Source organism: Mauremys mutica, chromosome 9 (genome assembly GCF_020497125.1).
Source record: "Mauremys mutica isolate MM-2020 ecotype Southern chromosome 9, ASM2049712v1, whole genome shotgun sequence".
NCBI classification, from domain to species: domain Eukaryota; kingdom Metazoa; phylum Chordata; order Testudines; family Geoemydidae; genus Mauremys; species Mauremys mutica.
The window spans coordinates 4206326-4231902 of NC_059080.1; the positions used below are offsets into that span (position 1 = coordinate 4206326).

Here is a 25577-nt window from a genome sequence, read left to right on the forward strand (position 1 = left end):
TTTGCCCTGATGACGAAGTTCAATGAATACAAATCCTTTTAGCTCTTACCACACTGGGCGAGTGTCAGAATTCATGTAGATCAATGCTGAGAGACATGCATATTGCGAGAATACATTTTGCAGAGAGACTGAAACAAAACTGGCTGTGGTCTACATTTATAGCACATTGGATTTTATAAAAATGAATCAGACAGAAAGATATATCGCTATGGGAAACTAACAGCCATAATCAGCAAATATTTCTATTACATTGGATTGCAAAACAAGCAATGTTCTAACCTCACCACCACCAGTCATGAGTCATGATCTTCCCAAGTCAATAGTGAAAGACACAGTGCAAGTAGACTGCATATAAAGGAACATGGATATTATTTTAAGTTTCATCAATATGACAGCAAATTCCAAACTCCAGTACTTACCATCAAACTTTTTGTAACGGGAACTAAATGTTGTCTGTAAGTGATTGCTAAATTCTACAACAGCATTTCTGAAGTCGTGTTTACTCTGCTGACTGTACTTCTCTTCCATTTCTTGAGAACAACACGTGTAACCTTGTGGACATACTTTCAAATGGTCACCTGAAAAATTAAGAGTAAATAATTTAAAGTTACATAAAGAATATTTAAAAGAAACACACAAGAAAGTTGCTATGTAACAGGTTATAATGTGCACGCCCTCCTCCCCACACACACCCAGTCTAAACTCCTTATTCTGGCAATACCACTTAAAACTAATGGGATTTTGAATCAATTAAGCACGCAGGATCAAGTCCTCACCCATGAAAACACACTTTGGAGAAACTCAGCAGTACCCATGTGAAGATGCTAATTTTGTCCATTGCTGAGTATGATACAAAGCCTGTCCTCAGTTTTTATTTATTCAGCACATAAATTGAGTTAATACGCAGCAATTCATTTTAGACAGTAATTTACACCAAAATGGCCTCCCTCTACACACACACACACACACACTCTTACACTTCTTGGTATGCACTTCAACTGCTACTTTCAGTTCATTCAGTTAAAAAAAGGTGTGGATGCAGACTGACCACCAATGTCTTTTTTGTATACTGGAACCCCATGTTCTCAGAATTAAGACTGCCCAGGGTTTTAAAACGCAGAGTAGTTTAATTATATGCTTTGGCCAGCTCATTAAGTTTCCCACCCCTCTGATTTTACACAATTTGCTAGCATCATCATAGGTAAGGTCATGACAACACTGTGACTGACCAAACTTCTAGCTGCAACTTCTGCCTTCAGAGCCATACAGCAACCTGTATCTCCCTTAACCTCATTCTAAAATTTAAATAGCTTTTTTCTGGTTTCATTTTGTTTGTTCAGAACTAATTCAATAATAGAAGGCAATTGATACCTCCCTCTCTCCAGCAACACAGTTTTGAAAGCCTATTGCAACCTTTGATATTCACCCCTGTGACCAGCTCATGTGTTTTTCCAGTAATTTAAATAGCCAGCTAACACTTTTTTTCAATTATTACAGGCACAAGATACTTAATACTTAAAACATTATTGCTTGCAGTAGGGAAGCCGTTTAAAAGGTCTGCAGAACTTCAGGTTCAGACTAAGCTGGCCAGATGTTTTCCCATGTGATCAGCAAGTCGAGTGCTTGAAATGTCAACTAACAGCCAAATGTTGTTCTCAGTTAATTTCAGCCAAGTGACTCCAGTTTTTCAAGTGTATCTGAGCACTGAAGTTGGCCCTGCATAATTAGCGGTTAACAATGACATCCTCACACTTTGTAAGATTTCATAAAATTTTAGTAAATTGCTTCTTTTCTATAGCTTCATGGACCCAGATACCAGCTTCATATTGTGCTCTGTCACTCCACCTTACTCAAATGATGTCTTTGAAGCAACCTGGGATGTGGCATCCAGGAATACTGAAGTGTGGGAATCTCTATAAAGGGTTGCAGAGGTAATCAGATGAACCCATCACCATGGGAAATTCAGACATCTAAATACATTAAGTCACCTTCTCTCTTTATTTGAGAATTCTGATTGCACACTGAAGAGCAGCGCTGTACCTCTCTTGTCTGGGTGCTGCAGGCGTGAACTAAAAGAATTTTAGTTCGCAGCACTTTGGTGGACATTGCTATTCACACTCCACTAGTTCGAACGTCAGGGCAGTGTAGACACAGCCTTAGGGTCAGTCTCCCTTGATTTTTGGCTTAAGGCATCAGATGGAAAAAGAAAGGAAGACAACTTTCTAGCGTCAGACTGCAAGTCGGAACATGGTACAGGCTGACAGCAACCTTAAGTCAAGGATCATTAGAGAGGTTTATAAAGTTATGTTAATCATGGCTGCCATGTTTGCATGCTTGTCTGACTATGTGGCCTCTAAAATAGGCCTTGGATTAAGCATTGCGTTTTCTGAGGTCATAACCATTTACAGCGGGGAAAACGGCTCATCTGTTAAAGCATTAAAAAATGTTAAAAAATAAGTTACGTATGCTCAACGCAGAATGGAGCTGGCACATCCTTGGCTGACACAAACTCTTCTTCATTTATGTTCCTTTTGCCAGCGTCTGACAATGTTTATATACAATTTATCTAACTGTGGGCTATTTGGGTCATCTTTCCTGCCAGCCTAAGTGTGTTAACGTCTCCCTTTCAGACAGTTATAAAATGCCTTTTTAAATAAATATCATCCTTAGGGATCTCTTTTCCTACATCTATTTTTCTTTTGCACTGCAGGGTTTGTTTGTTTGTTTTCTTTGGCATTATAGGAGTTCTTGGCCAACAGATAATTCTGCAGCAAATGACCTATTGCACAACGCTGCCTACCAAGCTTGAATTATGGAAAGCTCAGGGTCTTGTTAGTACAGTACTCTTAGTTACTAAGAGTCAGTTTTCGGGAAACAAACTTCACCAGCCTTATTCAGGAATATTTCTTCTACTTGCTGCAATATACAACTTTCACTGATTTGACAGGGCCAAGGGTACCTTCCATGGTAAATATTCCATTAAAAGAGAAGTAAATGGTGAATGCTGAACTACAGTGACAGAAGTGTATGAGCGAACAGTCTTTATTTACTTGCTACCCCATTTGCAGCTCTCTCTCTCTCTCTCAACGTACAGGAACTGAATTTAAAGGCGTTGCATGTCAGTCACTTTTCCAAAAATGGTGGATTTTCAGACTCCGGCCCCGCTTTTCCCCCCATGCCTCTTCATAATTTAGGAACATACTTAATTTCCAAACAAGGTATAATTCGCTGAAGCATTTCAGTTAGACCTGTCTTGAAAAGTGCTGATAGAGCTATATAAACAAATATCAGCTTGAGTGTTGCACTGTATTGAGGTGTTAAACTCCGGCTAATCATACAATATATTGGCACGAAAAACATTTAACAAGTTAAAACAGCAATACAGTGATGGGACAGAACAAACATAATGCTAAAAGATGTGACTGGGAACTTCTAAATATATCTGTCTTATTAATATACACAGAACAAAGTAATGCTAGGGGTTGTTTGTTTTGCAACAGATGCTGCTGTTATGGCACTTAGAGCTAGTAAAAAAAATGAAAATCAATTTTTGTGAGATGTTCTGCAATTTAAATGTTTCATTTCAAAGTGTTCAAAATAGTCCCAGTTTTCAGTTATTTTAATTTTTTATTATTTAAAAACAATTCAGAAGCAGTATTGAAAAAGTCTATCAACATTTTCCTTACTGAATTATGGTAAACAAAAAATGTCAATACATTTCCAAGATATTTTCAACTTTAATTGGGGGGAAAAAAGGAGCACTAATTTTTTTGTTTAAAAATTTTCATTTAAAAAAAGCCATTTTACAAGTAAACTGGCAATTGCTGATCAGTTCTAATATTCATTCAGTGAAGCAGTTTTGGATCCTTTTATGGAATTACAAGTATTATAATGCTACTTTTTAAAATGTCCATTTCCATTATCTTATTCTATTTTGCATTTCAGAATATTTTATCAGAAATACTATTCTCTTCAGCACCAGGTATAATATGAAAATACTTTTCTGTGATCATTTTTGTCTCAGACTTTCAAATGGTGTCACAACAGCACATGTGAAAAATTAAATAATAATAACTTCTTTGTTATGGTTCATAGAGTTTTGATTTATTACTTGGTTCATCGTTACCAAATCATGCTCCCAACCTAAACTCAGACAGTCAAAAATGACCGACCAGCAATCTAATTATGGAAGATATTTCTCAGCCATGTCAGCACTATGCAATCTTGGCTTATGACCAGATATCAGGTCTGTCTGGAGCTTGGGAGATCCCAAAATTAAGTGTTAATGCAAGGGAGGATACAGCCTCTTACTCCACGGTATAGAAAAATACTTTGAGATTGGGTGCTGTTTTTCCAAATAATAGTATTCTGCCAAAGGGGAAGTGAGACTCATTAGAACATTTTGAGCCATTGTTGTAATGTTGGAAGTCTATGTTTAGCATCTCCATGCTTCAAATTCAAGTACATTTTCACATTCTTGCTTCCTGCTGCCCTAACAAGGGCATCCAGATCTAAAGCATTCTGGAGGAATTTCATTGCGACACAGTTTGGGTAAATCAGCCATTAAAGCACGAGGCATGCCTTACTTCTGGAAACAAATGGTTACAAATACAGTTTCTGTTAGGCATTCGCCTGTGATTTATGTTCACACAAATTAATTTCTGGGGAAAGAAACCAAGGGGAGTGGAGACAAAGTGCACATAAACAAAACATGGGAATACTTCACCTCTACCTCGATAGAACGTTGTCCTCGGGAGACAAAAAAATCTTACTGCATTATAGGTGAAACCACGTGATATTGAACTGGCTTTGATCCACTGGCATGCGCAGCCCCGCCCCCACGGAGCACTGCTTTACCGCGTTATATCCGAATTAGTGTTATATCGAGGTAGAGGTGTATATGGTTTTCCTGGGAGTCCATAAAATTTTTAGTTATACTTCTCACACCAATCAGGGCTAAAAAGCCACATTTATAGCTACTAAACAACTCTTTTGTAGATCGGACACTGAAAACAATGTATTGGTAAACAAAAGGTGTCACGTGGAACTGTATTAAAATTGTTGTTGCATGCAATGTAATTAAAATACGAAGCTCGGAAAAGCTATAGGCAGAGGTAATACATAATGTGGACTAGTCAGAGCTGTCTACAGGAGACAGCTTGTGATGTGGGAAATTAAAATGGTTACTTCATGAAAGCAAAATTAATGAACCATACCAGCTTTTCGATGCACTTATATCTAGAAAAAATGGACAAATATATGTACATTGCCTGATAGACCCAAATTAATAAAGATGAGTAGTGATTTCATACACTATGGCTGAAGCACATTCTGCAGTAACCCTTTCTAAGATAACACTCAGCAAACAAGACCTAGGTAAGAGAACACTTCATGTTGTATGCGGTTTTAAATTAAACCTCTTTGCGCTTTTTATTATTATTATTTTTACTAGCCTACAATACTTTCCCTGCAGTCACACAGTTCTGCAGTGGCTTCCATTCAAGTTAAACATACCAAGCAATACAACAAAATGCATTACAATAACCACTTTGGTTAACTGTATTGCAAAATCAATTTAAGAAAAAAGTTACAACTATAGCTACTGTCACATGGAATTTTTATATATATATTTTCCATATGGAATTGCTTGCATCCTACATATCTGTCTATATGATGGACTGGAATGGCTAACAAAGCCTTCCTTGGGGGCTAATTAGCAACATATCTCTTCAAAACATGTATTTTTATATTACTCAAGTTAAAAAAGTCAAGTGGCAGAGTTTAGAATATTGCCTATTCTTACACCCAAGAGAAAGCTCAGAAAATGAAAGTCAAATGAACTTAGGGTTTAAACAATTACAAAAGTACTACGTTTAGATAATGGTGCCACAAACTACATAGATTTTTGCAGTGTGTTGGAAAACTTGTTCCTTCAATTTAATTAACTTGCTACTGAAACCCAAAAAAGGGCCCAGTTATCCTAAAAACAGCTCCCTTCACCAAAATTTGGATTGACAGGCTAGCCTGCCATCCAAACTATCCCGCCTTTTACTTCCAGTCCGGTTTTTGTTTCTGATCAGTGGGAAGGTTGCTTTGGCACACTCAACTGAGACCATACTTTTCAGCAAAAGAACCAAAAAACTGCCAGGCAATCTAAGTTTTCAGGGTCTGGTTAATTAGGCTCTTCGACTGGACACAATTCCCATTTGAAACAGCTGTTCCCCTGTAACAGGTTAGCTAAGTATCCAGGAGACAATATTGTTCCAGGACCGGGCAAGCAGAGCCAGCATTTCAGACCCATAATATTGTCCGTCTCTCTCCTCTAACACAGTGGTTTTCAAACATCTTAGGCTGCGTACCCCTTTCCAAATCACCTAGTCTACCGCGTTCCCCCAATTAGCAGAGGTGACGTGTGGGGGGCACGTAGGGTCACCTTCCCTCCCCAGATTTCTGTCAGGGTTTATCTCAGAGGTTCCCACACTATGGGGTGCATTAAGGTTACAGGGAGACATGAAGACCTGATGGGGCCCCTCTGTATGGCAGGAAAAGCAGTCAGGGCTCAGTGCAGGTGGTCTCGGCGGCCAGGATCAGGCTCCCTGCCCGCCTTGCACCCCCACTGCTGCAGCTACAGTGGGCCCAAACCAGCAGTTATGCTCCTCCGCGGGGGATGTTGGCAGAGACTCTGCGAGCGGGGAACGGAAGGCTACACCCCAGGAGTACTGATCCTGGCCCTTCAGCACAGCTCCAGGGCACGCAGCCCTGTCCACTTGCCGTGCCAGACAGAGCCTGCACAGGGAATGCAGACAGGGCCACCCTCACGGGCTGGAATCAGCAACGGGCCCTGTCCAGCAGGAGGCCAGTACTCACCGGTGCCTCTTTCCACTCCTCTCCCGCCCGGCCCTTCAGCGCCCACTCAGGGCCGGCCTTTGGGAAAATGGCACCCTGGGCAAACTTGTATTTTGGCACCCCCCAGGCTCCCGCTGCTTCCACGGGCTCCTTCCATCACCCCCAGGCCCTGCCGCCTCCCCAGGCGCCCCCGCCATCACCTCCGGACCCCGTTGCCTCCCCTCTGGTGCTTAAGTTATAACAGAAGAGGTGCCAGGACTCAAGATCTACACATACCAGGCCACCCTTACTTCTGTGCTGCTGCTGGTGGCAGCGCTGCCTTCAGAGCTGGGCGGCCAGCACCTCTGGCCTCCCAGCCAGCAGCCGCTGCTCTCCAGCCACCCTGGAACACAAATTTAAGCACTGCCTCCCCCTGCCCCCATTGCCCCAAGCTCCCTTTCGTGTCCTCACACCCCAGGCCTCACACCCCTGCTCCTTACCTCTTGACTACGGCACCCTAGGCAGTCACCCACCTGCTCCACCCATAAGGCCAGCCCTGCATCCTCTTGTCCTGCCTGACAGAGCCGGCACTGGCATGGATCTTTCCACTCCCCTGCCAACCCTGGCCTGTCAGTCGTTAAAGGATTTTTCTCCCATACCCCCTTGCGGAGAGTGGAGGTACCCCACAGGTACCCGTACCCTGGTATGAAAACCATAGCTCTACACAGAGCAGCTTGTATCACTGCTAAGAGTTTTATCACTTCCTCTAAAATCAACTATCAAAAGAATCCAGGACTGTCATGCTGGATTCTAATCCAATTTCACACTAAGCTTGTATTCAAATTATCACCAAATATTAGGCTTCCACTCATCATAGATAACGGACATATTACAAATCTGAAGATGGCAAAACACATTAGAAAAACAATACCCTTCTTCTCTTTCTCACCCTAGAATGACAGGAATGAGAGGAATCAAGAAAACCTGGGATCGTATAATACTTGCTCTGACACTGATCTGCTGAGAGACTTTGGACACATCACTAAAGCCAGACATTCTAGTGTCCCCTGAATTTTATCGATGCCAGTTTTGGGGGACTGGCCTTGAAGGATTTGGGGTCTTTGAAGTGCCGAGCATCTTCCCTGGATTTGGAATGCCATGTCTGATTTGAACCACAACCTCACTACCATGGTAATTTGGATAGTTTTACCCAGTGAAACTTACCTGAAGCAGCATCTTCAATAGGCAACACCCCTTCCTCCCCTTGTCCTGAGTGGCCACATTTCAGACTGACCCCAAAGCTTCCAGTACAAGCTGTTCATCTGTTAAAGGACACCTTTACCAAGCCACTGATTTCTATCCATTGAATGACTACTGTACATTTCTTGAACACAGATACATCATTCTCCCTTTCTTTATATAAACAATATTTAGTTTTTAATAGTACATATAAATCCAAACACAAAGGTGCCAAAAGATACGCCTCAGCAGATACCTAAGCTGCTTCTCCTTCGCTTTTCTGCTCTGAGGCCCCAAGTCAGCAAATTATTTACGCATGTGCGGAACCTTAAGCTACCGACTTTAATGGGACTAATTTCCATGGTTGAAAGTAGACCTCTGTTTAAAAACCTTGCTGCATCGGGGCTCAGTTCTCTGCTCTCCCTATGACTGTGCTCTTGTTCAGTTATTTGCACATGCCAACTGGCTTAGTAAGTACATATAAACAGTCAGCTTGCAAAGCTGAAACAGACCTGTTATTAGATCGGATTTGAAAAAGAGATGCAATCCCCACTTCTCTCAGGAACTCAGCAGAAGCAATTCCCAAGCAGTCCGCACATGCTGAGGTCTAATTACGTTTGCATGATATGCTAATAAGATCACTGACAGAAGGGCCACCACAAGCTTAAGAGGGCAGTCAGATTGTCCCCTCTTTGGGAGACAAATTAGCGACCTGACAAAGAAACACACTGCTCTGATTATCTTCCTAGCCCCTTCTTGTTCTTCCTCTCTGTGAGCATCCCCTTTGTTCCCTCCCTCGCCCTCCCCCTCACTCTTTCTCTGAGCCATATTCCACGCTGTCCTTTAAAAGAAGAGTCCCCCTTTTGTGCATCAAATGATCACCACGTCATCAAATTCCTCTTTTGCACACAGGGTCACTGGTGCTCCCCCACCCCGTGCGGAGGTGCACTGCTAACAGCATTGCTGGTATTTCAGTCCAACACCAACACGCTTCCTCCCCACCTCTGCTCAGAACGCTTTGCGGCCACTTGAGAACGGCCAAAGACCACTTGCATGTAAGTGGCAGCTCACCGCTATTTCTTCCATACCTGATCTCTTTCAATGCACCATTGTTATGCAGACACTACACAAGCATGTTCAACTGAGAGCTATGCTGAATACAGGGCCGATGGGTCTCCACTGCACAACATGACAGACCTTGCTCACAGCCAGATCCTCTGCTGCTATGAATCAGCTCTGACGAGGGTCAGTTCACACCAGCTGATAATCTTGCCCTTCAATTCCAGGGTTCTATGATTTTACTGTGGGCTAATTCTTCTCTTCTCGCTTTCCTAGCTAATCAGTTGTTTTTAAGACAAAATACATCCCGTGCAATTCATTCAGGATTTATCATTAGGGCTGTTCATCAAATCATTGGTTTACTGGGGCTTCCCTCCCCCCTACTTCTTTGTTTAAAAATAAATAAATAAAACAAAGTGCAGCCTATAAAGTGTCCCATTCAATTAGCGTGGCCCGTGTATTTGTCTGTTTGCTTTATTAATGTGTAAGCTGCTGGTTTGTACCATTTTTTATTTTGGTTATTAATCAAAATACTTTTCATTTCTTTTCACCGATTACCCAGATGGCATATGACAATTCCCCAGACACATTAAAGCCAGTAATATTGAAATGACTTTCTGCAGACATGCCAAGCAGTTAAAACATACCCTTTGATGCCAAAACCAAAGGCCTTTCAGCCTTGCTTAACAATGGTGAACTATGGTCAGTCATGCCTTACTGCAACTGTTAACGCAGCTAATTTACCTTGCAGTCCTGAAGAACTGCAGTGTATACAATGCTCCAGTGACATATCTCCCTTCAACACAACAAGCAATCCTAATTATTTCCGTAGTGTGTACCTACAGCTACTAAAAATACCCTACACAACCAAGGTCTGTCTGGCCTTTATTTTTCTATTTTGCTTTGTCGACAGCTTTGGGTCCAGGAATTTACTGCCAGGAGGGTTAGAGAACAAGAGAGATTTATATCCATGTGTATGTTAAGCCAAATGCACATTAGGAACCTAAATTCTGTTCTGGAAAGAACAATTTAGGATGAAGAGAAAATCCTTCCTGCTCACTCACTGAAGGCCAAAATCCCATCGCAAAGTTCATTTTATAGCCCCTTAGCCCTGCCAATGCACATGGCATGTACCCATGCCAGCAGTCCCCACTAAAGTCAATGCTAACCACTTGAGCAGGGTGAAGTTATGTCTACAGATCAGGCCCTCGGTCAGAGCCCAGCTCTCCAGGTCACAAACAACCAAGGAAACTTTGGCCCCTGCATCACCTCAGCTTTCATTAGCATCGACAATTAATACTGGACCGGCTTTCTCTGCTACAAATGTTCCATAGCAGGAACTATTCTGAAGCAAGAACTACAGTTCGCAGTCTCACTTTGAGACGTACAGCGAAAGCGGCCCCAGGCAGCCCGCAGAAGGCACTACGCGCAGCTTAAGTCCCAGCTATGCCAGGAATGTGAACTGGCGGCTAGCTAATGTAATACTGACTTTTTAAAACAGCTCCAGAGGCCATCCTGGCCATTACAGGCCAGCAAATCTACCTTCAGTGCCAGGCAAAATTGGTTGAAACTATAGAAAAGAATAGAATTATCTGACACACAGAAGAACACGATTTGTTGGGGGAGAGTAAACAGGTCTTTTGTAAAGGGAACTCGTGCCTCGCCAATCTATTGGAATTCTTTGAGGGGGTCAACAAGCATGCGAAGAAGGGTGATCCAGGGGATACAGTGCACTCGGCGTTTCAGAAAGCCTTTGACAAAGTCCCTCATCAAAGGCTCTTAAGCAAAAGTAGGCAATCGTGGGATAAGAGGGAAGGTTCTCTCATGGATCAGTAACTGGTTAAAAGATAGGAAACAAAAGGGTAGGAATAAGTGGTCAGTTTTCAGAAAGGAGAGAGGTAATGAGCGGGGTCCCCAAAAGAACTGTACTGGGACCAGGGCTGTCCAACATAATCGTAAATGATCTGGGAAAAGGGGTAAACAGGGAGGTGGCAAAATGTGCAAATGAAACAAAATTACTCAAGATCGTTGAGTCCAAACCAGACTGCAAAGAGTTACAAAATGGATCTCACAAAACTGGGTGGCTGGGCAACAAAATGGCAGATGAAATTCAATGCTGATAAATGCAAAGTAATGCCCATTGGAAAACATGATCCCAACTATACACATAAAATGATGGGTCTAAATTAGCTGTTGCCACTCAAGAAAGAGCCATCGTGGATAGTTCTGTGAAAACATCTGCTCAATGTGCAGCACAGTCAAAAAATGTTAACAATTTTAGGAACCATTAGGAAAGGGACAGAAAATATCCTAATGCCACTATATAAATCCATGGTACACTCACACCTTGAATACTGCATGCGGCTCTGATCATCTCATCTCAAAAATGATATATTAGAATTGGGAAAAGTATAGAGAAGGGCAAGAAAAATGATCAGATTAGGGACCAGTTCCATATGAGGAGAGATTAAAAAATACTGGGACTGTTCAGATTAGAAAAGAGACAGCTAAGGGGGGATATGACAGAGGTCCATATAATCATGAATGTTGTATAGAAAGCGGATAAGGAAGTGTTACTTACCTCTTCACATAACACAAAAGCCGGGGTCACCTGATGAAATGAACAGGCAGTAGGTTTTAAACTAACATAAGGAAGTACTTCTCTACACAACACAGTAACCTGTGTTGCCAGGGGTGCTGTGATGGCCAAAAGTGTAAGTGTGTGCAAAAAAGAACTAGATAAGTTAGGGTGAGGATAGGTCCATCAATGGCTATTAGCTCAAATGGTCAGGGATGCAACCCCATGCTCTGTGTGTCCCTCAACTTCTGACTGCCAGATGCTGGAACTGGAGACTGAGGCTGGATCATTCAATAAACTGCCCTGTTGTGTTCATTCCCAGGCATCTGGCACTGGCCACCGTCAGAGGCTAATGAACCATCAGTCTGACCCAGTATGGCCATTCTTATGTCCTAAACTTACACTGGCTAACAGTATTAACGCCTGTGTTTGGGGGAAACTCAAATTAAAGAAATTACATCCATCCCCTCTGCACTTTCAGCTAGAAACAACAATCTCCTCTACCTTCCTTCACTTAGAGGGCGTGAGGGTGGGTGTTATCCTGCTGCCCATCACTGGCATCACTGAGCACCTTCCAGGTAAAATAGCAATAGCAAAGAGTCTAGTGGATTTCATGCAGTCTCTGGCCATCCTCACTTTTTGGGGTGAAACTTCAAGGGGTATTTTATTTGTTACAGGTTTTGTTAATTTATTTTTCTTTATCTAAAATGTCACGCAAGTATTCCACCAAAACACGAAAAAGTAACAGGCAGAGACCAAGGGTCCCATTAAAGTCAATGGTAAATTTCCCATTGACTTTAGTGGGGCCAGGATTTCACTTCAAGCAAGGAAAGATTTTGGAAAGTTCCAACTGTGAAGTCAGGAAAGGGAGAATCGAAATGGTTTTGCAATCAGAGATTAAGATAAATGCCTTTTTTGGTTTGTTCTTACAAATCCAAACCATCCATCTGTCCCTACCAGACTGACCATTATATTCCACTGACTCCCGGAGATATTCTTATAAGTAAAACTGCTGCTGAATGAAATTTGCCACTGACTTAGGGAGCCTTCCACAGAAGAGGTACAAACAGAAATAAGACACATAATATCGAGGTTAATTTGGGTTCCATTCCCAACACAACCAAGTTAGTGTTGGGTAGGAAAAACACAAGTGTTTAGTTTAACACATTACTAATGACTGAGAAAAGTGGAAAAAATACTGAAAGCTGGTATTTAAAGATCTGTTTAGCTTTGCTTAAAGGAGAATTCAAGTAAAACTGTCACTGCAATCCAACACATTTAACCAAAGCTCTTGGACTGAGAAAATTACATGCTAGTACTACCTTGGCTTTGCAGAACTCACCATCCATCATTGTCAAAATGAGTTAGCTTCCCATTTCCCTGTGAGAATAGCTATGACTGGCTATTTGGTTTGACAGTTTGAAATCAAAGACCCAATATACCGTGCACTTTATTCTTCGACTCAGTAAGAACTTGCATCTCAAAAGATTGTTACAGTGTATTAGTAAAAACAGAAACCTATTTTCAAAAGCCGTATCTGATTTCAGATTCAAGTGTATATATTTCTATCTAATCTCCTGCATTTTATTTTTATACTTATTGTTCTGCTCCCCATATGAAACTATAAATGAAAATTTAAGAAGGGATAGAGAACTCTCATTATCTTTTGCAAGTTTTTAAAAGATCTTGCATAGTTAAAAGCTACATTCCTGGGAAATATACTGTCAGTTTTGTATTTTCTCAGTACAACAATCATTTCTTTTGCAATGGGGGCAAAATCCTGTAAGATCTTACACCCTTGATAAATATGTTACAATAAGGTGCTCTTTCATTTCAAGACAGATGATATTGACTCAGTTAGTGGAACACCAAATGTAAACCAGAGATGAGATTAAAGTAGTTCATTTCTGATAACATCAAGAGAGATAACCAGGACACAAAGACCTGGACATACAAATAGAACAATAGAAGAGTGAATTCTAGGTGATTAGAACTTCTGAACATTCTCCATCTGTTATGGTAGCTGCGGTACTAAAATAACGTTCTGCATTGTGTAACTAAAAGCGCCTTCCTTATCCCAGTTATGGCTAGATCAGAATATTGTTAACTGCCACTGAAACCTACGAAGTAAAATCTGCACTGTCAAGTGAAAACACACAGAAGGAAGGTTTTGTCCCTGTCACTGCTGAATTTGAAAGATATCAAAGAACTTTCATAACGTACCTCTGAATACAAATCTAACCTGGGATGTGTTATGGAATGGATAATTCACATAAAAAAATTGTATGCTGGATTTCACTCATCTCCCATGTACAGTGGATGGAGACAGACAGAGCTCACAACAAAAGTTACATACCCAGGATTATTTTGGGAGGCAGGAGTGTTTCCGTTCTTCTCCCATGAGCCACTCAGTGGCAGAAGTTCAGTGTGAAAATCGAAGACAAACTGTTGGTCAGTAAATCTGGCAATATGTGAAAGAATGTCTCCAAAATACCCAAGAGCATATATAATGGCATGTCTACACATGGAGTTATTACAGAACCACTATTCCAGAAGAGCTGTTCCTGAGTAACTCCATAAAAATCCACTTTTTAGTCCACAAAAGCTTATGCCCAAATAAATGTGTTAGTCTCTAAGGGGCCACAAGGACTCCTCGTTGTTTTTGCTGATACAGACTAACATGGCTACCGCTCTGAAACCTATCTCCATATACGGACACAATTATTCCAGAATAAGTGTGCCTTGTTCCTGTTTGGCTTAACCTTCTTTGAAAGTGGAGGAAGCTAAACAGAAACAAGGCGCTCATTCCATAATAAGCAGTGTCCACACAAGGAGTTACTGAGGAATAGCTATCACACTTTCATTTCATCTGAATTAATTTTCAAAGTGTAGACAAGCCCTAAATCAGATAAAGATAGCACACAGCTGTAAAGGGTGTATCAGTGACCGGACATTTGAATTTAAAAAAAGATAGTGTTTGCCCTGAAGTATTTTAAAGGAAGCCCAAGATAGCATGCAAATAGTTGAGTCAGTAGATGTTGATGGGGAGAGAGAAGACAGAATAATTCGAGTCACCATTTGAAAGACAGTTAGGAAATTAGAGCTGGTCAAAAAATTCCTCATTTTTTCAAAATTCCCCACAAAATAATAAAACCAGAACCTGAAATTTAATTACAAATTTTCTTTTTGTCCAAAAAAAAAAAAACCCAGAAACATTGATCTACAAATGAAAGTTTGGCATGAAAATTTTCATTTTGATCAAACACCCATTTTTCAATTTCAAAAAAAAAAAATGTTGACCAACTCTATTTCTCTGGAACACTATTTCAGTCTTGTAGCAGGGTGAACCTCTGCTCCTGCCCTGAGGGGTTTAAAAGTAGCCTGGCAGGGTTTGAGAGCAGCTGCTCTAGGCTGGGCTGATTGGGGAAGTGGCTGCAGCTGGGGCCACGCCCCAAACTGAGCCAAGGGCCTTATAAAAAGGCCAGGGAAGCCAGAAGCTCAGAAAGTCTCTCTCTGCATTCAGAGGGAGAAGGGCCTGGCTGCAGGGAACTGAGATAAGGTACCTAGGGTGAAGCAGGGCTGGGGAAAGGCTGAGGAGCTGGGGAAGCTCCAGCCTGGAAAGCCCCACGCTGTGGCCTAGCATAGGGCAACTGCTACTGGGGGTTGCAGAGGGCAGCCCAGGTGTAGGCCAAGGCAGCAGGTCCAAACCCAACTTTGCCTGTGATGAGTAGGCCGATACTGCAGCCTGCCCCAGAGTGTGGGGCTAGACGATGACTGGCAGTAGCCATATACTGAGGCAAGGTGGGGATAGAGGGTTGGGGTTCCCCAAGGAGGGGAGACCCTAAGAGAGAAAGGGGTTACTGCCGGGGGGGCAGCACCCCATGTAAAAGGGCACCGGGGTCCAGGGAGGGACTCGGGCCTGAGGACAGGTGGATCACCGGCCTGCAGAGGGCGCTCCGAACACTGGACTGAGCTAATTCCCGGAGTCACCAGCAGGAGGCGCCGCAGTGGTGAGTCCGGCCCGTCTACAAGTCTCCTTATTTTTGTCATCTTTAAAATCCATCTACAATGAACATACCTGTAATTTTCTGAGATCAGGTGACAGATCAGATCAGAAAACACACCACAGAAAGTGTGGGCAGAAAAAACAGGAACTAGCTTGTCTAACTTTTTTACATGGCTGATTCTGAAGTACCTGGGTCCTTGCTGTTGGTTTGTTTTTAGATTGAATAGCCAGTAGCCAAGATCTTTATTTCATATTGAAAATAAGAATAATAGATGTCAAAGGATGGTGCAGAGGGTGTGTCTGCAGCAGCTAGGACTGTACTCTCCAGTGCAAGTAGACCAGTGGTTCTCAACCTATTTACCACTGTGGGCTGCATATGCAGCTCTCTGTGAACTATGTGGGCCGCATCCACACTATATATATATATATAGCCTGTATGGCCCTGAGGCCGTCACACGAGCCAAAGCTGTGTGCTGATTGGACGCAAGTGGCCGGCGGGCTGAGAACCCTGGAGTAGACAGATACACACCAGCTCGAACAGAACTAGTGTGCTAAAAACGGCAGCGTAGCTGCGGCCACCCAGGCTAGCCACTTGCGTACATAGCCGGGTGGTGTGTGAGGATTCTATCTTTGTGGCTAGCCCGGTTTTTTAGCACTATTTCTGGCAGAGCTGGTGCCGGTGCATCTACCTGGACTGGGAAGCCCCATCCCAGCGGCTGTGGAAACATACCCTCAGTTCATCTGATCTACTCCTCCCTTTCCTCAAGCAGTTCAGCTCTTGGCCTAGTGCACCCTAATGCCTTGACATTCCCGGAAGAGGACAACAGTGACCGTAAAGGAGGTAAAGGAGCAAATGAAGAAGGCAGGACTGGACGGAGGAACAAATAAGCAGGGCCAAGCCTGCAAGGGTAAGAGGGCCAGAAACCACAGAGGTGGAACCTGGGAGAAATATAGAGCAGTAGAAGTGGGAAGAGCAGATCAAGTAATCATAGAATCCTGTGTTTCATTCTTAAAAACCATCCCCCTAGCTGTGGTGCACCCTATGCACTACCAATTATACAGAGACCCACATGAGCTCAGGCTGAAGGGTCAACATAGATTTTAATATTCACACATTGGTCAGTTTAGGAAAACACACTCAGTTCCCCAAATAATTTTTGGTGCATAGCTACATGTTTTTTCTATTACAGGGCTGAGTTTCTTCTGAAACACTTCTCCCATTCAACACACACAGAGTCCACTGAATTCACTGGCCTGTGTCAGAAGACTAAAAGCTATCGACTGAATTAAAACTAAACACTCCTGCAGTGAAGAGAACGTCAAAGATTCATGGCCACTGCCAAAATCCGATTCCAACCTACCACAGTCTCGGAGATCTGCTTCATGCTCACATAATCCATAGATTTCATACAGATGTTTGCATGGATACAAGTTTGTTTTGCAGTCAATGCTTTTATAAAGACACTCTTTCTGGTAAATATTTTTCTAGTTGAGATCTACACAGTTTCATTAATTTCAAGCACTCAGAACGGAGTAACCAGTAAACTTCAGTAAAAGGACTGAAGAATTGAAAAATACATAAAAATCAAGTGTCACCATCTGCTACTCTGCCTACTTTCTGGATGTACAGCATTGAAGTCAAGTTAAGCTGGAGCTTTTCTGTTTGTAAAAGCAAAGCTGGCACAAGCTATTTCACTTAATGAAGCAAACGTTTCCTTGCGTTAAAACCACAAAAATTTGATGGCTTTTAAATTGGGAGTGATGACCCACATGATGACAAAAAAATCCCAAAGATGTTTTCAATTCCTTAAATAGGAAACAAAGCACACAAAATTTAGCCACAATTTCCTGTTTTCAACTAAACATAATAAATAATAAAAAAGATAATCTGGACTTTACACAAGAACCAAATCTATTCTGTAAACTGGAATGCAAAAGAAATGAAAGAAGTTAATTAACTTTCACAGAGATTAATTCTGTATTAAATAAAGCACATAGATGGCAAGCATAGAGCATGCTGCAAAACTAAGGAAATTTATTCACTGAAAAAAATACATGGACTCATAGACTTTAAGGTCAGAAGGGACCATTATGATCATCTAGTCTGACCTCCTGCACAATGCAGGCCACAGAATCTCACCCATCCACTCCTGTAACAAACCCCTAACCTATGTCTGAGTTACTGAAGTCCTCATATCATGGTTTGAAGACTTCAAGGTTCAGAGAATCATCCAGCAAGTGACCCGTGCCCAACGCTGCAGAGGAAGGCAAAAAACCTCCAGGGCCTCTGCCAATCTGCCCTGGAGGAAAATTCCTTCCCGACCCCAAATATGGCAACCAGTTAAACCCTGAGCATGTGGGCAAGACTCACTAGCCAGCACCCAGGAAAGAATTATCTGTAGTAACTCAGATCCCAACCCATCTAAAATCCCATCACTGGCCATTGGGCATATTTACCTGCTAATAATTAAAGATCAATTAATTTCCAAATTAGGCTATCCCATGATACCATCCCCTCCATAAATTTATCAAGCTTAGTCTTGAAGCCAGATATGTCTTTTGTCCCCACTACTCCCCTTGGAAGGCTGTTCCAGAACTTCACTCCTCTAATGGTTAGAAACCTTCGTCTAATTTCAAGTCTAAACTTCCTAGTGTCCAGTTTATATCCATTTGTTCTTGTGTCCACATTGGTACTGAGCTTAAATAATTCCTCTCCCTCCCTGATATTTATCCCTCTGATATATTTATAAAGAGCAATCATATCCCTCCTCAACCTTCTTTTGGTTACGCTAAACAAGCCAAGCTCTTTCAGTCTCCTTTCATAAGATAGGTTTTCCATTCCTTGGATCATCCTAGTAGCCCGTCTCTGTACCTGTTCCAGTTTGAATTCATCCTTCTTAAACATTAGAGACCAGAACTACACACAATATTCCAGATGAGGTCCCACCAGTGCCTTGTATAACGGTACTAACACCTCCTTATCTTTACTGGAAATACCTCGCCTGATGCATCCCAGAACCGCATTGGCTTTTTTAACGGCCATATCACATTGGCGGCTCATAGTCATCCTGTGATCAACCAATACTCCGAGGTCTTTCTCCTCCTCTGTTACTTCCAACTCATGTGTCCCCAATTTATAACCAAAATTCTTGTTATTAATCCCTAAATGCATGACCTTGCACTTTTCACTATTAAATTTCATCCTATTACTATTACTCCAGTTTACAAGGTCATCCAGATCTTCCTATATGACATCCCAGTCCTTCTCTGTATTAGCAATACCTCCCAGCTTTGTGTCATCCGCAAACTTCATTAGCACATTCCCACTTTTTGTGCCAAGGTCAGTAATAAAAAGATTGGTCCCAAAAAACCGATCCCTGAGGAACTCCACTAGTAACCTCCTTCCAGCCTGACAGTTCACCTTTCAGTACGACCCGTTGTAGTCTCCCCTTTAACCAGTTCCTTATCCACCTTTCAATTTTCATATAGATCCCTATCTTCTCCAATTTAGCTAATAATTCCCCATGTAGAACTGTATCAAATGCCTTACTGAAATTGAGGTAAATTAGATCCACTGCATTTCCTTTGTTTAAAAAAATCCGTTACCTTCTCAAAGAAGGAGATTAGGTTGGTTTGGCACGATCTACCTTTTGTAAAACCATGTTGTATTTTGTCCCAATTGCCACTGACCTCAATGTACTTGACTACTTTCTCCTTCAAAAATTTTTTCCAAGACCTTGCATACTACAGATGTCAAACTAACAGGCCTATAGTTACTCGGATCACTTTTTTTGCCTCTCTTAAAAATGGGAACTATGTTAGCAATTCTCCAGTCGTACGGTACAACCCCTGAGTTTACATGCAACAAGCTATACTTAAAAACTTAAGTACACAGGAATCAGGATATTTAAAAGGTGAATATTAATTCACCCACGCTGAACCTACATTTTTATTAGACTTAAAATGGACTTGTAAATACAGACACATACGGGCGGTGAAAGGCATGCAAGTTAGCATTACTGAGACTCTTAACTTCTTCCTTGACTTTAGGTGTTTACATTTCCATACGAGATTAAAACAAGATTTTTGCATTTAATTTCTGTGTGGATTTTTATTTATTTATTTGGGGGTTCCCCAGAGAGAAAGGTAGATTGCCTGTGCTTAACATTAACGTGGTCCCAAGGAACAAGCTCCCAGGCATTCCTTGCCTGACACTTTTCATTTTGGAACAGAGACCATGCAAACTCAGGAGACGGCATGGCTCTTGCCACTGTATGGAAGCACTTTACAAATCCTAAGCATCCAAGAGTTTTCTGTCAATAGTTGCCTGGGCTGTGAGCCCTTCCGTCTTTGAACAGATTTGTAAGCCTAGCTCCATGGAAAGCAGATAATCACAATTAGCAGCATGTTCCTACATAACCATCTTTAAGTCTAGAAGGCGCAGAGGGTAGATCTATGTTGATTTCTCCTGATACAGCAGCTGTGGCTCATATCCTGTCATACTCAGCGGGCACACGGCTCAAGTCTCAGCACATTCAGAAGTCAGCGTTCAATACAACTGCCCCTAAATAAGGCAAAACATACTTTCCACCCTGGCCATTGTTCTGCACCTCATGGGCAGTTAATTCAGGAAACATTTAGGCTCTAGAACAGTGCACCTTTCCACAGTGCACTGCTTCTCCCCTATATGCCTATCCACACAACTCTGAGTGCACCACACAACATCTGTGACCCAACTGCACTTCATCACCAAGATCAATACATTCCTAGAGGGTTTGGGGGGTTGGTTTTGGTTTTTTTAAACAAAGTGCCAATCTGACAAACTGGGGAGATGAACTACTTCTGATCAGCACAAACTGTTCATTTTATTTAGGTTTGTTTAATAAGGAAAAGATTCTGCGCCATATTTAAGAGCACATACATATTATGCAAACCCCAGAGTGTCACCCTTAACAAAAATCCAGCGATAATCTAAACAATCCACTCATCCCGTCGGACTAATACCCCACTCCACCTCGAACCCTGCCTCTCCACACTCCCACCCCCTCTCCAAGGGCTCCAGATAAACAAGACAGACCTTGTAGCACATGATGTGACACATAGAAGGTGACAAGATTTGGGCTACTTTGGTGAAATCTAGAGGCCAGGAAAGAACTGATTCACTACTCCCAGAAATAGCCACAGGTTAGTCAGCAACACCTTCCAATCTCCACTACTGAAGACAGCAGACCGATCTCGTCAATGAATCACCTCGATTGCTAGAGGCTCACAGAACAAAGTGACTAGGGGAGTTTCTACAACATAACCAGGCCTGCAACCAGACTGATAAGGGTCAAGGAGAACTGAGGCAGCTAGAAATTCTCTAACCACAACTATGGCAATCCCTCACCTCCAAAAAACAGAAAAGAGATTAGAAACCAACTATTAATTGGCCAGGTTGTCAATTTAAAGAGGTGATTTCTTGAGCAAAGGGTGCATGCAAACCTCTATTAGGACCCATAGCATCTAACTCTCTCCAACAGACACAATGATCATCTCCACCTATAACAGACCTGCACCTCCCCATTGGACTCCACCAGCCAGAAGGAACATCAGCCTCAACGTATTTGTTGTTGCCCAAAGATTCCCAGCACCACACGCCGAAACTTGAGCACAGAAGCCGCTGCCTTTGTCCCCTTAGGATATTACTCCACTTTCACAGCTGCAGATAACTTAGCCCCGGCTACTGATAAGTGCTGACCTTTAACTGGACACAATCATATACCGTTCTTTTTGAGCCCTGATTTGGAAAAAGATCAATTTCCGCACTGCCTTCAGACAGTCATTCACAAAATTCTGAGCTCCCTCCCATCCCATTTTTGGAAGGCGTCTTGCCTCTTTGTACTAAGGAAATGCAACGAAGATCCACATTCCTTCAGTTCAGTTCACTTAATGTCCCTCCCTTCCATAGGAGGCAAATCTTGAAAGACAAGGTGGGTGAGGGAATACCTTCCATTTGACCAACTTCTGGAGGTGAAAGAGTTTTCGAGCTTACACAGAGCTCTTCTCCAGGTCAGGAGAAGAAGACTTCTGTTGGTGACTAAGGGTACGTCTTCACTACCGGCCGTATCGGCGGGTAGCAATCAATTTCTCAGGAATCGATGTATCGTGTCTCATCTAGACGCGATATATCGATCCCCGAACACGCTCCTGTCGACTCCGGAACTCCACCAATGCGAACGGCGGTAGCGGAGTCGACATGGGGAGCCGCGGACGTCGATAAATAAATAAAGCCTAAATGTTTACAAGTAACTAGTGATTCTAGGAACCTCAATTTTGGCCAATTTTAGGCTCTTTACAAAGGGGCCCCATTTTCAACAGGTGATTGGTCAGCCCTTTCTGGAAGCACTTGGAAGGATGTCATAGCTCAAATCTTTGTGTCTTTGGGGCAACAGAAAACAAGGCTATTTTACTGATTTTTTGTGCAGCTGATCACCTCTTCTGCATTAGTGAAATTTGCTGTATAAGCATTGCAAGTCCACAGAAGTCAGTTTAGACTGTAAGGACGAGATTTTCAAAAGGAAAAAAGGGCAGGTAGGCATCTAACTTGTCTTTGTAATTCTAAGATGCTGACTTAGAGAGGGGCTTTGTTTTCCCACCCTGATGTGGGAAGTGGGCCTCAGATGGATTAGTCTAATACATTCCTAAACCGATTTCTAGTTAAATTTTTAAAGGAAAATAAAATATTGGATTTTTTAAGAGAGAAAAACAGCTCACCTACAGTGCACACTCATAATTTGATTCAGAATCTTCATAGTTCAAATAAAATTTGCTACCAAACAGAGAATTTGCTTAACAAGTTTCAAATCTGTAAATAAAATAACTCTTCTTAAAGTATGGTTATTTGGCAATGAAATGCTACATTCCACATAACATAAATCAGTCCCAAACTACATTATCCAATGTGAAAAGACAAATACTGTATTCGCCCTTTCACAAAGCGGAATAATTCCATACATATCCACATCCTGACATTTCTCCTCAAATCAGGGCAAACAATTAGCCTTAATCCTTGTTAGTGCTGTATGTTTCCTTTAAATCCTGTTACCACATTCCTTCATGCAATCAACTGCCTTTTAAAAAAACCAGTATCGGTTAAGTCTGCCTCTTCCAAGAAAGGTCATGACCTCCCTTTGCCCCCAGGCTCCTGACCTCTAGTTCCTGTCTGTGCTGTATCATTCTGTAAAGTTACAACTCTCACAAACTAATCTAGTTCAGCTGATTATTAATTCATCCGAAAGTCAGACGTGAACTCAAAGTCTGTCCCATCACATGGGAAAAATGAAGAGGAAAAAGCAAAACAAATATCACCCTCTTCTGCTTTAGGAAATATCTATGAACATTTTGTCCAGAGCACAGAATGTTTCAAATTGAGCTACTTGAATTATTGAGCCACTCCAGAAAATCTTTTTTAAAAAATGGAGTTGAACTGATGCATTCATTTATTTTGGAAGTTTATCCAAGCCTTTGGCTGGAGATAAACAATCCCTTTTGAACGCAATACGAACATTCAAACCGGGATGCTTGAGCAGTTGGAAACTCCCACAGGCCTTTGATGTCAATAACTTGCTAGATAATATCAGCAACATGCACAGTATGCGCTGTTTATTCCAAAACGGGAGAGGAAAAACCTTGAGGAATTCATGTTTTCCCTTAAGAGATGTTCTTGCAACATGTGAATGTTACACAAAATATTTGGATTAGAAATTCCAGAATACAATCAGCATGTTAAAGCGCAAATAAATTAGAGGGAGATAGACAGTTGTCAGCTATGGGTGAAATTCTGGCCCTGTTAAAATCCAGGCAGGTTTTGGCATTGACTCTAAAGGGACTCGAAAGGGTCAGTCTTTCACCCAACCTTGGGGAATATATTGATGTTTTATTGGGAGGAGGGAAATTCCATGTAAAATCATCTCTTAGTTTCAATACTTTCAAGACATTCCCAGACCTCAATATAAAAAAAGATTTTGTTATAAGCATCTGTAAGATCTCCGAGTGTACTTAATGGAGCCTATATTTATTTTTTTTCAAGTCTATCTCCAACAGAGGACGGTGGAAGAAACATTTCAACAGCAGCAAAACTCAATGGCTCTCTTGGAGCACTCTATTCCTGTTAAAATTCAGCAAAGGCAGCAACATCACTTAGTGCGTAGTCTTTCAGAGACCAGTACATGCAATTGGAGAATGCAAATCCAGCCTTGCAGGGCATCCTTTACCAAGCTCTTTTGAGTTGGCGGGATGAGGAAACAGAAACCAAATACTCTTACAATAATTCTTTTGGTTACTGATTATCTAGAATAGTCACAAGCAATTAACACATCACCAAAACTGGGAAACACCAAACAGCATGGCTCTGTTGGTTTTTGGTATCCTATTTTAAACAAAATTGAGCTGATCGATCTGGAAAATCTGATCCATGTTTGTCATTGTTGCTGCTTTTATGTTTGCTTTCAATTTTCTAGCCCCTCCTCACTCTGTCACCTCTAAATCCAAGATGCCACGTTTAACAGGAAGAAAATTACTTAAGGATGCCTGAGTGTCACACTATTAGCAGATTACATTCTAAAGACTGCCTGTGGTAAACACAAGTCAAATGCCTTTCCCAGTGTTCAGCCATTTAACTAAGGCTATGTCTACACTGGCAATGAAATGACAAAGCTTTTGGCTTTTAGACACCCCCGCTGCCCTGAAAGAAACGTTTTGCCAGCGACAAGCGCCGGGGTGAACAGCGCTTTGTCGGCAGGAGCGCTCCCCTCCCAATAAGGCAAACGCCGCTCGTTGGGGGTGGAAGTTTTTTGTCGGCAGGTGAGCCGACAAACAGCAGCTACACTGCGTGACTTTTAGCGGCACGGCTGTAGAAAGACAGCCACGTCGCTAAAAGCTGTGTAGTGTAGACACCGCCTGGGGCTGTAGGCTTGTTTATTTACGGTCCAACGCGACAATGACTGGTTTTGTCCACTAATCAGAAATAGTCATCTTAGTCTTCAATACACATTAGATGCTAATTTGTGGGCAGAGTGCTTGATTTCTGTAGGCCCTTGATCAAATACTCTACTGGCTAGCCCCCAATGAACTCAGTGCAGTGCAGAACCCGGCACCATCACTCTTCAGACAGGGAATTATTTGTCGATTTCACAGGACACCAGGATGGAGCAAGCAAAGTTTACCAGATGTGGTTTTAATCACCTCAGCTTGAACTACTATTTTATAGGAACCCTATTTTTTTAAAAAAAGGTCATCAGATCCCAGTGATTACAAGAGCTTCACTGACGTGCCCAAGAGTCCCTATAAAACCTTGCATTCAGGGCTTATTAAATCTAAATGTTTTTCAACTTAGAGAAACAACTTGCAGATGTAACTAATTTTCCCTGTAAAGCTCTGACTGACCACTCGCCTGGTAAACTCATTTTGGAACTGTCTCTGCATTCTGAACCAAGTTCCACAAACCCACTGACCAAAAGATATTCTTTTAAGAACAGTTCATTTGGGGAAGGTGGGGGGGGGGGAGAAACTTGCAGCAAAAAGGAAGTTTCAATTACTTTGCGAAGTGAAGCAGAACAATTAAGATCCAAGCAAACGTTATTAGCTATGACATGCATGCTGATGCTTTTGTTTCCTGTGTGCAAAAACCTTTTATAGGATTTTTTTCACCCCGCCAACAAAGTATTTCCCCTTTGCACAAAACCCTATACTCCACTTGGTTTTAGTAAAGAAGTTTATATAAGTATCAACATATTTACTCAAAACCCCCTCACATTTTGTCTTTTATACAAGAACAAGGAATAATTTAACATAAGAATGGCCATACTGGGTCAGACCAAAGGTCCATCT

General features: G+C 41.9%; 1 protein-coding gene across 1 annotated transcript in view; it reads right to left on the minus strand.

Annotated features, from left to right (window-relative positions):
• Positions 1-25577, minus strand: part of GPC4 (glypican 4) — a 107565-nt gene that overhangs the window by 54175 nt on the left and 27813 nt on the right. The window contains exon 2 of the mRNA XM_045030115.1: positions 420-578. Coding sequence (XP_044886050.1) covers positions 420-578 — 159 coding nt within the window. The remainder of the gene's footprint in view (positions 1-419; positions 579-25577) is intronic.